The sequence below is a fragment of the Aphis gossypii genome, chromosome 1 (genome assembly GCF_020184175.1).
Source record: "Aphis gossypii isolate Hap1 chromosome 1, ASM2018417v2, whole genome shotgun sequence".
NCBI lineage: Eukaryota > Metazoa > Arthropoda > Insecta > Hemiptera > Aphididae > Aphis > Aphis gossypii.
In genome coordinates, this window is record NC_065530.1 from 3,299,044 (window position 1) to 3,318,322 (window position 19,279).

At 27.4% G+C, this 19,279-nt stretch overlaps 1 protein-coding gene across 1 annotated transcript; it reads left to right on the forward strand.

Moving 5' to 3' along the window:
* The first annotated feature begins 367 nt into the window (after positions 1–367).
* Positions 368–15,972, forward strand: LOC114123233 (noggin-2-like). Its single transcript, XM_027986135.2, has 4 exons — positions 368–512; positions 7,322–7,610; positions 13,047–13,351; positions 15,572–15,972. The coding sequence occupies exons 2-4, from the start codon at positions 7,374–7,376 to the stop codon at positions 15,771–15,773; spliced, it is 744 nt and encodes a 247-aa protein (XP_027841936.1). The 5' UTR covers positions 368–512; positions 7,322–7,373; the 3' UTR covers positions 15,774–15,972.
* The last annotated feature ends 3,307 nt before the right edge of the window (positions 15,973–19,279 follow it).

Consider the following 19,279-nt stretch of genomic DNA (forward strand, 5'->3'; position numbering starts at 1 on the left):
TAATATACAGTGAAATTTCAATATTACTAAGCCTTAACAGACAACCAAAAAAAAAAAATATTGTATTATACAGAAATTTGTTAAAAAGAAGAACATAATTTTGGTTTTAGTTCTCTACGATGTTTTGTAGAGCAGAAAATTTCATTCTACAGACGATTCATTGTGTGAAATAAAAATATTATAATACAATAAATAAAACGCACTGGAAAAAGACGTTATGGCTGTACTGTAATCATTGTTCGGGGAAGGTAAACTCACGCGTTTCTTTTTCGCCTTCACACTCGCATCAAACACGTGTCGTACAGTATGTGTAATATAGTTAGGTAGGTAGGTAGGCACAGTCTTACTCTGCCAATAGGGTCGTCGGTGGTTAAGGGTCTGAAACTATATTTTATTTGACGAGGTGGGGAATTAGGATGTTCGGGGGACGTCGAACTGTCTGTCGAACAGTTTTACGTTAACCTGCTCGGAACAAGACTAGCATTGTACTTCCAACGCATCATTTGCTGCAGGTAGGTGGATATTATTATTTTCGGTATTCGTATATTGGCTATAGATGATAATGTAAAACTCACTTTTTGACGCCGAACGTTAGCGCCACATGACGGACGGTCGTCGTTTTTTGTATGTATTTACAATAGTATGAATTAAACACCACAGCACGAATAATAATTATAATATATAATATATATCATGTGTATAATGGCTATTATAGATGATAGTATAAAATAAACTATTATTCTGATCCGGTAGCGCCTTGTTCGCTGTGTTTAAAGGCAATGTTTGTTATGTGCGTGCGTGTGTGTGTGTGTGTGTGTGTTTGTGCGTGCACTTATATGGTTTTGAAATTTGGTACAATAAGTAGGGAATTCTATACTCGAAGTGAATTTTTCAAAATTTTATTTTTAAAGAGGTGTTCGCACAGGGACTTCTTGATTCTCGAAATACGAATACTTGATCGTTTGTTTAAATTTAACCTATATTGGTTACATAAAATAAAATATTAATTAATCATTATAATATTGTGTATAATTTTAAATCTGTATTTTGTATTTGATCAAAACGACTCGAATAAATGTGTTAACAATCTGTGCAGTTGATTGAGTTCAAAAAAGAGTATTTACAGATATTTATTTGTTACAATCAAAGCCAGGTAAGATAAAAAATTATAATACAATCAATATCTACCGGAATGATATGGTTATATTATTAAGTAAAAAAAAGAACAAATAAATACTATAAAAATGTAGTGTGTTGCTTGATATTTCCTACACTGCGCGGAAAAACATTAAATCATTTATGTTTTTAAAATTATGATAAAAACAAAATATGTATTAACAAGGTTGCTATGGCAACGTAATTATTATATAAACCACCGGTTGTTCAGGGCAACTTTACAAAATATCCAATTACAAAAAATGAAATCCTACCTAGTGTGCTAGTTTGGTTTTTGGACGTTATGGTAACGTTATTTTGTTATTTACGTATTTATTTATTTATCGGTTGCTAAGGGCAACATAGTATGTACTATTCCACTGAATTACGAGTTACAACATTAATTCTATCATTAGTATTGTTTGGTTTCTACGGCAACTGTAACAGCTAAGGTAGCAGAAATCGGTTAAAAAAAATGCTGTATTCGGACAAAAAACATGAAATATATTAAAGTGACGTCCCTAAAGGATTTCACCTGTAATGACACATTGAATTCAAATCATAGTATAAATGAGGGTTATCGTATTAATTTCGTTATTTTTTTTTCAACTAATGCTAGTATTGAACCACAGTCAGTCGCTAATCTGGAACTTTTAAGTTAGAATTTTTCTATGCAAAATTATATGATTGTTTAGAAATCAAATTCATAACTATTATCAACCACAAATTTAAAAACCGTAACTTAATATTCCCCTCGGAAAATTAATTTATTTTTCAAGTGGTGCTGCTTGATATAATGATAGGTTACACCAATAACCCCTATTCAGAGAAGCACACTTTATAAAATCAAAATATCACCATTTTACTAATTTTAATGACTATTTTGATTTCATCAAGTTCACTTCTCTATAGTATGGTAGCCGGTAGGTATATGTTAGTGCCAACTAGGATAACGTACCTCAGTTATAATTAGAATATGCAATATGATTGGAAATTAATGTGTTTTTTATTTGTGTGAAAATATTATTGTCAATACAAACATTTACGTTTGAAATCATATCCGGATTTTCGACTAAACTGGCATTCTAGAATTTATGGTTTTTGCGCGTGTCCACGCTTTATTTTACCACGAGATCTGAGCACGTTAAAATCGTTCACAATAACAAAAAATACTAAATAATTTTTTACACTTACCTATAGCTATGAGTTCGATTTTTTACGATTTATGACGCATGAGGTCAGATCGGCACTAATGCGCGTGGTCACAAGGAATATAATATAATACCATAAAGTTTGTTGCGACGGGTGCCTACATAAATTTAGTTTTTAAAAAGGCGGACCATATATGCAAATGTATGTGCCTGCTTGTCTAATACTCCAATATCGATGTAATCATATGTATTATACAGATTATCGTAGATAATATTGAAACGATTAGTCAACAACTTTAAGGCCGTTTGTGATATTTTAATAAAATATGTTATTTATAACATAGGTTAAAAAAAAATCCGGAAAAATTCCTCCATTGCATTAATAAAACGATTTTTATCCATTACACTAAGCATTTAATTTATAAAATAAATTGGCTTAAGTATAACATATTATGATGACAATTACATTGTAAATACAGAAGTTGGGTTATAAGTTTCGGTGTTTTTTTTTTTGAGATTTTAAACTTTCATAATTTGCTTCAACTACATCAAAGTTAAAACACCATAAAAAGCTTCACCGGGATTCCTTAAATAATATATTTACCTTTAAGTTTTATAGTAAGTATAATGACTCTAATATTAAAAGGTCGGCAAGTGGGTACCGCTTTGCTGTACATTAGGAGGTGGGGTGGACCTCAGATTAGGGTAGGTTAAATTTGAATGCAATGATAAGTATCATTGTATACGAAAAACGATTCTGAACGGAGATGATTTGTCAGTCTAGAATATTTAACGTTAGATATAAATACAAACAATTTTATGAATTTTGAACTACAAAATAATTTACAAATATTCATGATTTTGACGAATTTTTGTCAAAATTTGAACTTTAAATGCTAATAAAAAAAAATTGTGCCTATGTATTCTTATAATTTTTTAATCACTAAAAGAAAAATATATGAGGAACTTTGTATAAAATTTTCATATAAGTATTTTGATTGGGCCAAAAAAATTTTATTAACACTTCAAACAAAATTTTTCAGAAAAATTGAAAATTTCAGTTGTCAATAAATAGCTCACAAAAACTCAAAATATTTTGAAAATTAAATCACGTAAAGAAAATGCCAATCTAAATAACTGGTAAAATTTTCAAGTATCTACGACTTATACTTTTTGAATAATAACAAATATTTAAAATCGTTTGAGGATAAATCGTTATTGTTACGCGATTTCGTAAAAATTTAAAATTCAAACGCACTTAAAATTTTTCCTATAATGATGCTTCGAGTTTTCTCTATAGCTACTTGAAGAAAAACTTATGGAAAACTTAGTGTTGTATTTTTAATCCTCAGTTATAAACATAAAACATTTTATAATTTTTCAACTTCAAAATTACTTGCAAATTTTCGCGTTTTCGACAGATTTCGTAAAAATTTGAACTATAAACGCTTATAAAAAAAAAATTGTGACTAACGATTTTTAATTTTTTTTTAACTAAAATAAGAACAACTCATAAGGAACCTTGTATTAAATTTCCAAGTTTTTTTGGTCATTCAAAATTTTTTACCGACACTTCAAAAAAAGATTCACATAAAAATCGAAAATTTCAGTGGTCTATAAATAACTCAAAAAAAGTCAAAATTTTTTGAAAATTTAACTGTATATAGATAACACTAACATAAACATTTGGTGAAAGTTTCAAGTATTTACAGTGATTAGTTTTTGAATTACAATCATATAAAAAAATCGATTCGGTCGAAAACTGGTTTTGCGTAAAAATTCCCGGTTTTCCGTAATTTTTTTTTTGTTTTTCTGGATTTTTTTGAAAACTATTGGAAAATGTTAACTTTTTACCTCTATAATGCACCAAGGATATTCACTTTTACATCGGAAACCACCCCCATAGTTTGAAATTGGAGCATTATTTCGACTAGTTATGCTGTACACAGACACAAAAAAAAAAAACAAAAAAAAAAAAACATACATCATTGTAAACTCAATACATTCATCACTCCATTCAGAATCTAAAATTACAGATCATAAAATAGATATTCTGAAAGTATAATTTGCTACCTATGTTAGGTGTTATTAAGATGGAGACAACGCATTAAATTATAGTATCTTATTAATATTATTCATGGTAATTATTTTCCTAGAAGTTTTTCTCTTGCAAATTCTTTTTCGGAGTCTCTTTACCAAGACTTTTTATCTGGCATTCGATAGATGATTAGCTGTGGGATCCACTTAAAAATCGTTCGAGACGCACTCGTCGCGCTTTTAATATAATAATGAAGTTATCAGTATTATTTATATTCACCGTCGTCGTATAGGTATAGGTAGAAGTACTCGTATTTTAAATCATGTGGCGCCGTAATAATTTATATCACGTCATGGTATGATAATAATATGATACTGTTTAATGAGCACTTATATGATGATATTGTTTCTAAACTTTTTGTATATGATTGTACCAATAATAGGTGTAATGCGTAGGTACTAGTCGTCACTATAAGTGTTGGCGGTTCGGAATATATACAAATCATTTTATAATATTATACGCGACACTTGACGACTTGCGTCCACAGCACTTCATATAATATTATTACACATTATGTGGCGGCGATATTATAAAATATTATATACATATTGTCGGATCTCGTCCGCGGTATTCGTTGTATATATAATATGATATATGTATACGCGCGATGAGTCACGAGTCCTGGTATTTTTTACCCATTATTTTTGTGACCCGAAGCCGGTCGTCGCGTAAAGAATTTAGACGTGTACCACCTATATATTATACATATTATATGTGTACTAAATAATATATATTTTTTTATTATACGTTTACGTGTTAGTCGGTGGACACGGAAAAAAACTCCCCAAACAAACAGACCAAAAACGCCGAAACATAAGGAAAAAAATAAAATAAAATTTCCAAGTATTTATCGAAGTATTTGCCAGATGCGGTAAACGATAGGCGTTCGTGTATGGTTAAAAAAAAATCTCTCAACGTCTCTCCCATTGTACAGTTATATTATATGTGCATATAGCTGCAGCAGACTTTTGACCCATCTGCTGTAGCAGTCGACCGGTATTTAGACACCACATATTATTATAATAATATAAGCACCTATATATTATATTATATCAACAATATATTGAATTTGTGTTTTTTTCATCTTCTCGAAATTATTTACGTTTTAAGAAACAAAAATAATATTATATTGTACCTAGGCATTTAATGGTCAGTATGTTATTTTATTCTCACACGAGACAAAAATCCATATGCCGTTGCCGTATTCCAAACAAATCGAAGGTGATTTTTTTTTTATCTATTTAGTTTTATTGAGTGTTTATTTCACAGATTATTATTGGGCAAAATATGTAGTACAGCTATAATTGAGCTAACGTACCATGAAATTAAATTATAGATTACCACATTGTCATTATATACATTTGGGTACCTGTAATTATTATTAATATGCATATTTATTTAAATCCTAAATAAAACAGTGTTTGTGAAATTTTAGGGGAGAAGAGGAATTTAAAAAAAATAATCAAAATTCATCTAATACTTTTACTATATATTTTCTCTGATGTTCATATCCTCTTATTTTGTAAAATATTAATAATATTAAATATATCAAAATATTTAAACATTCAACATCTATACTAAGTATATAAAAGTAAAAATTATATAGCAATAGATAACTTATTTTTAAATTACCTAATAAAAATATATATAATGTATAATATTATATATTATTATATATTTAATATATTAAATGTATACAACAATAGAAGTTGTTTACGTCTACATCTGATAAATCATAAATGATAATTTTAAAAGGTAACATTTTAAACATGCATTGTAGGTATAGCATATAACTGGTAGACTGTATGATAAATAACAAGATTGCTTGTAAAACTATACGGGTAAAAATTTTACTTAGTCACCCAACCCCTTTTCTATCAAATAACGCCACTTTATGAAGTTTAATCTATTTAACAGTCATATAACTACGTCACAAATTATGAGATAGGGGTGGTCCTGCAAGACTCAGGAGCTGAATCTGTCATATCGCTCGCTGTATAATATTGACGTTGATTGAATTTTGTCAAATCATTTGTTGACTAACCTATAAAACGTAAATACGACTATTATTGCTTTAATTAAGTTTTGAAATTGTAATCCCTTTTTCCTCCAATTCTGCGTATTTATGTGAATATAATTTAAAAATCATATTATAATATTCGACTCGGTGGAAGTGGCGTCGGGTGGTCTGCGAAAATCGTTCGAATGGTTTAAAAAATATTTCGGGGAAAAAAACAAACGCACGGTTTTTGACAGACAAAATAACACATTATCATTTTACACGACGCTATTATGTCCTTTAAAGGGTCGGTATTTTTTTTCTTCGTCGTATAACGGCGGCGCTGTTAACCCGCATTCCTTGGTATTATTCCTCTGCTTCATTCACTGTCTTTCTCATACTTTATCATTCTCTCTCTCTCTCTCTCACACACACACACACATACACACTTTCATTCTGTCTCTCCATAACCAACACTATACATTTTCTAGACACACATTATTTCACTCTCACACGCGCGAGTATAGACACCCTCCACATTTGCATAACAATTTCAAAATATTTTTTTACTTATCGCCCTGACCTGTCTTTGTAATAATATATTATATCATACAAATATTATTATAATGTCTCCGTCAAGTGTGTCCCCAATGACGTCATTCCTTCCAGGATTGTCAGTATATAATAGGACGACACAATCCGACGATATGATCTACGCGAGACCATGAGCGTTGTGATTAATACCACGTTATGTACATTATACATACTGTCGTACTAAATATTATATATTTATATTATACAACAACGATGGTCTTAAAAATAACATTCCCGAAATAACAATAATTGTTATTATAATATTATAATATTATTATAATATAATATATAATATTCATAATGTTCACTGTTGCTTCATAATAGACGGTGTGGCGGAGAGACTGCAGATATAGAGACAGGCCGCCAAGAAGTCATTATGCAGCGTTCCTTCGACGTTGGACTTACTCTGCTCGTAGTCCTGACGGCGGTTGGAGAGCAGCTGCAGCACTCGGTCGCGGTCAATTCACCCGCCAAGAAGAGCGAGACGTTCAGCGTGTGGTTTCGTGCCGAGCCCGACTTGCCCCGCAAAAAGGATATGAAAGTCGAAAAACTCAACCGACTCATCGGGTCCGATTACAACGAAATGTGGATGAGCAAAACGGCAATTGTAACGGTACATTATAAATTTATTTTTATCGAATCGAATCGATTTTTAAACAGGGGACAAAAGTATGGTTAATTACTCTTGGGAACCAAATATTCGATTTTAATATTTATTTTGACAGCGGAAAAAATCCAATAATTACTATAATGAAAAGCAAAATTTATGTGACACATATAGTTTATAATATTTTAATGTACATTTTAATTTCTGTGTAATTAAGTGTAATTTATATTCTTAATACTACCAATAAACCATAAATGCATGGTATTCCCGTATTGGTATGAACTATAGTTCGGTACCTATGTAAATATTTCTACATCGATTAAAAGATCAAATCATCATTTAAGACATTGAGTAATCAGTAAAATTTTGTCATAACTAATAAAATAAGGCGTGGATGTTAGTAGGCTAAAAAATATTCAAAAATGAATGATAATAGATATAATTCAGGAATATATTTCGTAAAAATCTATTAAAACGTTGAAGGATTTCCTCAAATAATTTAATTTAAATAAAAGGCGAAAGTATGAAACCACTCTGTTGTTCAATAGGTATAATTGACAACGTAGTTGTAGCTGTACGAGTTAAATATTAATTAATAAATCATTGTATCCAAACAACGATTCTGAGAAAAAACCGTCTGACATGGTGATATTTGTGTATATTCAGCTATATATCACTAAGTGTGTCTTATGATATATTTATATTGCTACTGGAGTATTTTTTTCACTACTGGTAGGTTGAATTAATTTTTGTAAAAAATGATTAAACTTGAAAAATATCATGATTGAATAAAATATAGTTATTAATGTTATACTTACTTAAACGTTTCAATTACCAATGGGCAATGAATATTAAATTAATTCAATAGAATAACTAAACATTTTATTCTACATTTTAGTATATAATTTCATTTCAATCTTAACATTGAATTTATAAATTTTTAGATTTATTGGCTTTACAGTTCATGTTAGAGTAAGATTTATGACAAAATGTTACTAAATTTATCAAAACATAGCTATAAAAATTTAATATTTAATTCATTTTTAATAACTAGGTATAAAATAACTGGTTTAGAAAAATAAACAATTTCTAGACGAATTTCGTAAAATTTGAACTTCGAATTATTATCAATAAAATATTAATTAACAAATTATAAATTTTGATTGGTTATTATGGGTACGTCTACATTTTCATAAAAGTGATCCACATAATGGTTTACAGTGGAATAAGGGGTTCGTGTTAAAAAAAAATTATATCTCCACGGAACACTCCTTTAATAACCCAAAAATCTTAAGATTTTGTAAGTATAATTTTGAGCTAAAAATAAAAAAATAAAATAAAATAAAGATTTAAGATTTTATGATATTTTGAACAACTACATAATTTAAGAAAAAAGGGGTGAGTGTTTGAGGAATTGCCCTGTATATTATTATTATATTATACTATACTCACCGAATCTACCGCTCATATATACATATACGTATAGATAGATGTATATGTTTTTTCACGTTTTCAAACATGCCCGTTAAATGATCAAATCTTTTGTCGTCGGATACACATATAACATTATACATATTATTATAATATAGGTAGTATTATTATGGGAAGTAGGTACGTGCCATAATCTCGTGTCGAGAATAAAATGCACACACCTACTACAATTGCCTATACATTATGCCTACATAATATACATACACGTCTTCTATAATATTATGTGTATACCTACAGCAGCCATTATATATTATATTATATTACAATATTTTAGAAGCGTGTTGTACATACCTGCATACACGTATTCATAATATAATAATACATGTATTCTGTAGGTACCACTACCACCTGTAAGACATGCATACCGACGATGTAAAGAATTTCCAAAAACTCACCAAAAGATCCGTTACACACGGATCGTATTGAATTTACATCCCTATATAGCTACTCACCCTCTCCCCTCCCCACCCCAAAAAACTATTCTGCAGTTTCTGGGTAATTATCCATATTGCTGAACTATTTATTTTTAATTGCAAATCTAGGTCGATTGCCACCCGTAGGTTTTTTAGGAATAGCTGACAATATTGGCATCTGCTGTATAATATATGCATAACTCCTACAAATAATAGATACATATATATATTATTATGATCGCGCTATTTTGGTGAAACCAAATATTATATTTTACATAAAACTTTTCTCAATTCCGATAACGTATCCAACTCACGAAAAATCTTTTATAACATTTTCAAGTTTCAGGTATTGAAATCAAACACATTTATTAGGTTTAAATATTTTAATAAGATTTGAACTGTTTTAAAATGTTAACAAGTTTTAAATTGTCTAACTGGATACAAATGTCCTATTCTTAAGGTGTTAATTAGCCGAGTACCTTTATAAGCAGTATATTATATTGAGTACAAGTAAGAACAAATATTACTGCTATAAAATAAAAGGTATTACACAGCAGTTATCGTGTATAGTGTTGCAGTTTTACAAGACGTATAAGTATATATTTATGACTAACAACATTTGATTACAGTTTACAATATTATTAAAAAAACAGATTCTTTACCTGTTTTGTGTTTTTAGTTTTTAAAAATAATTTTTAAAAATGCTTAAACAATCAAATTACACCACATCATCTCATGAAGACGAGCTTCCACCTAGGTCGTGTTTTTTGAAAGTAAAATGTACTTACAATTCGAGTTTATGATAATATTATTGTTCGTATGATATATTATTAAACAGAAGAAATTATTCGTAATTTTTTATGAATTATTAACAATTTAAATTTAAATTTCTATACAATTATTTATTTATTACGAAAATTATTGATGTCTTATTTTATTTTTGTACAAACAAACCAAATAAATAGACGTATCCTAGCGTGGGAAGTGCCCACGTGAACACAACTCTGATATTTCAACGTACCGTAAAAAATGTAAAATAATACATCCGTTTTAGCTTCTTGTCGAAGATAAAAAGATATTGATTTTATGTCTGGTTTTATTGTTTCGCTTAACATATATAAAGCGGCACTATACATATACACTCTCCATAGATAATATCTTAACGGATCCGTCTGATTTTTCCGGTTGAATTTGTTTAGTTAAAAAAAAAAAAAAACACAAAACCCATCTGTTTATAAATTATATTACTATGATCATCGTAATGGTTTTCACTGTAATAGTTTGACACCAGTTGTATGTGTATGCCATAAAAAAACAAAACACATTTGTGTAATATATAATATATAAACCAGCTTATCAATTACTACGTTCGAAAGAAAATTCGACAAGATCGATATACTATTTTTTTAGTTTAATAATATGGTTTTTAGTCATGTATAAATATTACATAAATGTTATCACCACAAAAGTAATCCTCAGTATATCACAATTAAACAAAACATTAAAATAGATTTTTTTAACAGCAATTAATAAAAAATGTCAGTTAAGTATATATATTAATATATAAATTATGTATGTATAAAATTTAATTCTTGACTTTTTTCAAATAATAACTTTTGTTTTGATCTAATTAAAAAAAAAAATTAAAAACATGATTAAAATGTAGTAGTGTAAAATAAACCAGAGTAACAATTTTATTTTTCGAAAGTAATAGTTATAACTTAAACTAATACCTACCTGTAATGTATAATCAAACAATAATAAAACCCATAGTGCATTTATTTAAACTATTTTCGATTACAATTTTTAGATAATCCGTAAAAAATAAAGTTCTTCCCTTGCATTATAAAACCAGTTTATTTTATTGTAAAATCCTAAGAAAAGACAATTTTTTACTTTTTAGATTATGGGTTACATAAATCATAACTAACAATGTCACGATAATAACCATTCTTTTTTTTTAATGAGAGTTAATAAATATTTATATCTAAAACTTTGAAATTGGAATTAATTATTAAAAAAATAACAGAGTTTCAACTCTGAATACAGATACAGCACAAAAACACTGAACATTTTAAAGGAACACCCTCATTAGTGATTATATATGCACATGTAGCTACAAAGATCTAATCGATTAAATCGAAAGGTACACTGCATATTATAATGTCATTATCAATAGAACTGATGGGCGTCCAAAAAAAGAGGATAGGTTCTTTAAGACGTATTTTATTTTATTTTTTATTAGATTCGACAGTAGTTGAAACAATAATCACAACAATCATCTTGATTCGACCAAATATGTGTGAACGAAGCGCTATGTATCGTAAACGTATTATCAAAATTGAGATCAAGGAATTTCAGACGATTTTACGGTACTCGTTTCCTGTAATGACTTCCGTTGATGATTCAATTCCCCAAACACGTCGATATTAATTCAAACTTTTATAAATAACAGTGAAAAAATGATAAGATTATTAAATTTAAAATTATTTAAACAATGTAGGTATAGGTACTTAATATGTTAATCGTTAAATGTTTAAACCGTTTAAAATATTGTAATTTACTGTAATCAGTTATAGTATTATGCAGAGGTAGATGTAATGAAGATAATAATAGTCAGATATCGACAATGTATAGATAAAATTGTTATCCGAAAATAGTAATAGACTGTTATCCGTTTCTATTTCTATGAATACTATACTTATTAAAACGAATTCAAGATTGTCCTGCGTAACCTTAAAAAACAATTCTATTCAAACTTTAAATAAATCACTTACCTAAACTTAGATTTATATACATAGTATAGTATTATATTATGTTACAACTGAATTGTAAAAAAAATAAACTCACTAGATTTTGAACAAATTTGAAAAGTGTTTGACTAAATTTTTAATATTGTTCCCCATTAGATGAGTAGCTATTTATAATACATTCAATGTAAAAGTGGGAATTAGTTAGTTAGAACGTTATATATTTTTTAACTTAACTATTACATTAATTAACTAAATAGCATAAGCTCCTTAAACAGTTTAATCGATTATTGAAATAATTTAGTTTTTTCAGTTGATTTAAAAATAATGCATCAAGTTAAAATATATTTGGTATAATAGGTATAATAGGCATATAATTAATATATATATATACATATATTAATAAAAACTATGATTTATTAACGATTTTTATTATAAATAATCTAATACAATAATTTCTGCTATGTTTTATAATAAAATAATATATTATAGACACAAAACACTCTTTATATTATGATGACGTTTTAATTAAAAAAACAGATTAATATAAATATTATGTTTTATTTTAAACCGAATGACGTTAATAGTTTTTTCATACTTATAGCGAGTTAAATTTATTATTCACTTTTAATTTAACGATCTTGTGTTCACTTACCACAACTCATCATGTGTTAATTATTTTCATTGAATTGTCCTCATTTGATTCCTTGAACGGTTCATTTCTTGGGTATGCGACGTCACTGCAATATAATAGTGTATCTATAAAGTTATATAATTACAATGTACAGGCATACCACGGAAACGCATCAGATGCGGTCGGCGTCAAATCATCGGAGACATCCGGGCCGGACAACTTACAGCTTCCGGATCAACTTCCTGCTCAATACCAAGAGTTAATGCGTACTTGGTTGGTGCACCGGAGTACGTGTCCGGTCGAATACGTATGGACAGACCTAGGAAAGTCATTTTGGCCTAGGTGGATAAAAAATGGACGGTGCGGTCGTTCGGAAACGATGAGCTGCAGTTGGCCACCGGGCATGTCGTGTATGCCTTCGTCTATCAAAGTACTCAACCTGTTGAGATGGCATTGTTGGTGAGTAGGTTACAATATAATAGGTAAAAAATGACTAACTTTTGTGCACCATTTGCCAACATTATTAAATTTTAAATGATAAAGCATTATAGCGGATTTAAGTTCTACTACAAATATAAAAAAAAAGCGTGGTCAAGTGGACACAGCTATGCTATACATTAGGTGCAGTATGGATCACTATTATATTATATAGGAATATTAAATTAAAATACAACGATAGGTATTATTGTACAAGAAAAACGATTCTGAACGGAGATGATTTGTCAGCCGAGCATATAATATGTAAAATATTTTATATTTTTCATGTTGTGGTGAAAAGGTGGTTTTTATTTAATGACCTAAATAAATTAAATAAATAAATAAATAAATAGATAAATTAAATCATGTACAAAAAATGCCAATTAAAACAAATGGTGTATATTTCAAGTTTTTGTGACTAATAATTTTTTAAATATAACAAAAATCTAAAATTATTTGACAGTAAATCATTATTTTACGAGTGAATTTAAGATTTTTTAAACATTTAAACTAAGGATAATTTTTTTTAATTGGCTAACGTTCAAGTTCTTTTAAAATTATTGTAAGCTTAACTTTTAGAAAATCTTGTATTAAATGTTCAACTATTAGCTATTTATACAAACATTTTTATAAATTTTAACTACAAAATAATTTGCCAGTATTCAAGATTTTGACAAATTCAAAATTTTTTTGAATCACTATAAGAATAACTCATGAGAGACTTTGTATTAAATTTTTTAAGTATTTTGAATTTTTGACTTTGTCAAAAAAATTGTATCGATATTTATAAAAAAAAACTAAACTAAAACGAATATTTAATTTGCCTATATATAGCTTTACAATAATCGAAATACTTTGAAAATTAAATCTTGTAAAGAAAATACCAATTTGAATAATTTGTGAAATTTTCAATTATCTACAACTTATACTTTTTGAATTATAACAAATATTTAAAATCGTTTGAGGATTAATCGTTATCGTTACGTAATTTCGTAAAAATTTAAAACTCAAAAGCTCATACATTTTTTTCCTATAATGAAGCTTCGAGTTTTCTATATAGCTATTTGAAGAAAAGTTTATGGAACATTTAGTGTTGAATTTTTTTAACCTTTGATATAAATACAAACATTTTTATGAATTTTCAACTACAAAATTACTTGCAAATTGTTCGCGATTTTAATAACATATTTTGTAATAATTTGAACTTTAAACGATTATAATTTTTTTTTTTAATTAGAATAAGAATAACTTATGAGAAAACTTGTATTAGATTTTCAAATTTTTTTGGCTCTCATAATTTTTTAATCATTTCAAAAAAAAAAAAAAATACTTAAAAAAATTGAAAATTTCAGCTGTCAATAATAGCTCGAAAAAAGTCATAATATTTAACTGTGTATAGATTACACTAATATAAATATTTGGTACAAATTTAAAATATTTACAGTGGTAAGTTTTCGAGTTACAATTTACAACCATATAAAAAAATCGATTTTGTCAAAACTGATTTTTTGTAAAAATTCACTCCCGAAGTTTGAAATTGAAGCATCATTTTGACACGTTATGCTGTACACACACACACACACATATACACACCATAAAAGTACACACACATTACTTTAAAACCAATACATTCATTACTTCGTTCAGAATCTAAAACTTTTTTGTTTTTATTCCTAAAACCAATATTGTACTTTTATGTTTTGTACTATAAATTAAAAAATATAGCTACAAGTCATCATAAGACTATTTAAAAACTACAAGATCGTTCTAGTATAAATTACAATTTTTTCAAAATCATATGGTAAATGGATATAAGTACATAAAAGTAAATATTGTGTAAAGTATTGATATAACACAAAAACGTTTGACAAAGAAAATTAGTTGTAACGTAATAGCTCACCAAAAATTTTTTAAATATGTTTTCATTAATTCACAGAAACAATAATATACTACAGCATAAAATTATAACATTAAATTATAAATACAATGTTTTTATAATTTAAGAAGATTTTTAATGTTTCTTAGTTGTAATTATGTATAGAAGCAATCTGTTTATTCACAAGTTATGTAATTAAGAATGTCGAAGACAGTGTGTTATTTTAACCTACGTATACCTAAATATGTTATTTGATTAATGGTCCAACAGCTGTACCTATTAAGTTTATCATTATTTTATTAAAAATTATTGTATGTAAATTTTAGGTTAAAAAATAGAAAAAATAAAAGAAAAAATCGGGAAAGAAAAATGATGGAATTGGTGAAAGAGCACGCGACAAGAGGTAGGAGAGCCACCGGTCCAAGGAAAAATAAAAAAAAGGACGACAAATTTAGATGTTTGTGGATAAAAGTACCATATCCGGTCACCGAAGACTGCACGTGTTCGTGTAGAAAACTTGACGAATAATCTAAATACAATTAAAGCATATTCATAAATATCTATAATTGCAATCTCGTTCTTCGACGTTTATATTATTATAATAATTTATTATTGTAAATTTAAATAAAAATAATATTTCGATAATTTGAATTTATTATTGTATTATGATATTATTTTTCCAGAAATTATAAAAGTAAAACAAGAATATACGTCGTTATTTATTGTAGATATTTTTTTTATTATCTTGTATTCATCCTCTGAATTGTTTTTATATATTGTTTGATCATTGATGATAAATATAATAAATCAATTTTATACAGATTTACACAGACTTAAAACCAAATTCAACCAGTTAAATTTTTGAATTGGATAATAATAATTTACATTTTACAATAAAATCACGATAAAATTGTGTGCAAATTATCAAATTATGTTTTTAACGATCAATTTTTATTTTTATATCCTCTTCTAGACCTACTATCTCCAAATAAAATAATGAAATTTTCGAACACGCGCTCATTCGTTATGTTTCCGCTTAAAATATAGGCCGTACAACAATAAAATATTATTTTTAAGACAAGTGAAACATATGTTTGGAGCTAAGATATTATTGTGATGATAAAACAAAACACTGAACAATATTATCATGTTGTAGGTACTCTAGTACCTAACGCAATCATCGGCGACTGAAAAATTAAAACTATGCGAGAACTTCCGTCTTCCACATCCACATGGCAGAAATCGTCAACATTTTTGGCGCCTGTTATTTCTGTATTATTATTTTCTTATAAAATAATGTATCTGCACACAACTCCAGCAGTGTAACGGTTCAGCTTACTGGCTATACATTTAATAGAACAACTTTGTAGAGTCACATCAATTATTATCGTGTTTTGATAATAAATCCGAAGTAATAATAATTATATCAACATAAACGATATAAGATGCAGCGAAGTTGTTTTCTTTGCATTTGTAAATTTATTATAGATTTAGTGGGTGATTGAATATTTATTGAAGTAAATGGTATGATACAGTATATGTATATAATCTAACCATATGAATAATATTATAACAATATATTATATTTAAAAAATAAATTAAAAATGATAAAATTATTTAACATAATGAAGAAAAGTCTAACTCAAGTGTGAGTTTTATACTAGCAGAAATATCATCACGTCATGTTCACCGTACATTATATACTGACAAAACTATATTATGTACGTTATTCATTGGATTCTTATAACTCATTTGGTATGTACCTATACTATCACTAAACTATATATTATCCAATTACATAATTGAATTATTTACAATTATATAATTTTTGGTATGCACACATTTCGCTAGTTTAAACGGTTAGTTATTTCAACCAAAAGTCTAAAATATATATTTTATAAGTCTTATCGCATTGCTAAGAGTATTAGGAAAATCGTTTATTTGTGTCCTATACGCCAATATTCCTTTGACGTATCAACTAATATAAACGAATGAACACACACAATTATTTAAATATTATGATTTATTACTGTTTTGTTTCATAGAACATCATGCCCAATAAATCGCATTTTATGATCAATGCTGAAAAACCAATTTTTAAAATATCTTCTATATGTATTATACCTTAACCTAGTTCTTTGTTTTGTTTTTAGTCTACTAAAATTCACTGACTAAGACTTAATGATAAATTTTGTTACAAATTAAGTAAATATTTATTTAACCTAGTTTTAATTCTAATAAAGTAATAATGTTTATGTCTTTCTAACAGGTAAAAACAACATAATATAATGAGCGCTATACTATTTTATAGAACAACACTTATTTTATCAAAATCTATTAACGTTTTTGAAAACTATTTAATGTTCTGGTAAGCTGATTAGTAGAATAATATTTTGTAGCGTATTCCATACCTCACCATTTGTTAAAACTTTAAATATTTATTTTATAACTCATTAACTGCTTATCCATTGAAAGACTCAGAAAAATAGTTTGCTTCAGAACACAAAATTAAAAATGTGTTGTCATTTAAAAAATAAAAAACTTAAAAAATCAAAGCAATAAAAAATATGTTTTTTTTTTTAATGTAAAACATTTTTTTTTCTAAAACGTTTATAGAATTTTAGGTAATGAGTTTTGTTTGATACAAGAGTTGATGATATCTTGTTCGTACGCGTGTGGGAGAGTTTAGGGTTTTCAATACTATAGTATATAGTATAACATAATATTATAAAATCAATGGTTTTAAAGTTACACACAATATTAATCACTGATCACTTATGCGTTGTAGGTAGCACATTTACAAGTTTTAAGTGCAAGCCTTTCAAAAATCGCCTACATTGAACTCCTGAAAAATCGTCTATTTGTAATCCCAACAAAACATTTCTGTTTTCTGTTCTTTTGTAAATAGTATTATAAAACGCCTAGAACATTTTCGAGATACGACCAAATGTACATCAAAGCGTTGAGTCGGGAGTAGACCAACAAGACGTGCGACTGCTAATAAATGTCATTCGTGGTTCACTCACGAAATTCATCAGCTATCTTCTAATATTCAAATTACAGTGCTCATCAATCAGTATAATATTATATCACGTACCCACAAAATCAGTTTTGATATAAGACAAAATTGATTTTTTTTTTTTTTTCAAAAAAAGAATTAGTATAATTGTTGATTTTTTATGATTTACCTTAAGTTTAAATTATTTTCATAGAATTAAAATAAGAACATAATATATTAAACTTGTGCGAAAACTAAAATATTCAATAATCGTATAGTACATCCAAAATATTTAAACATCACCAATATTCTATTGTAATATTGTATATAACGTATATCATAATTAATAAAAAATAATTCATATTACATTTTTGAGAAAATTCTTATTGCAAGGATATTGTATAATAGTAAAATAGACATACCGATTTAGGCTAAAAATTTTTATTCTTTAGAGGGAGTCTAAAATGTCTATAATGTACATGTGACAAACATATTTGATAAACAGTTGGAAAATTTGTTGAACAATAAATTGTGTTTAATTTCTGTAAAAACTACGGTTAAATTAATAGTGTTAAGTCGATTGACACTTAATATCTGTAGATATATATTTCTTTATACTTCTTTGAAGTACGTTTATTTTCGTCAGCCAAATTAGAAGATCTATGCTTAATGAAAGAAAAGGGAGAACACTATTTATAATATACTCCACTGCACTGCACTATCAGAAAGCTAGAAAACTATTAAATATTATTAACGAATCTTAGCTTAGTCATTGAATTTAACAATATAACCTAAGTAACTTTAATATAAGGAATGTTTTGTCAGTTAATTAGCACTCAAATAATTGGTAAATAAATTTAAAAAAAAGTCAAATTTCTGGCAGAGGAGCGTGCTAAAGTGTCAATTTAAATAATTTAAATACAAGAGTAAAATAAAAATAATTGCGTAAAATGTAATTAGTAGGTAAATGTTTATTAAATAAATGTAAATTGAATATAAGCAATGGTTAAGTACTATACCTATGCATTATGTCATA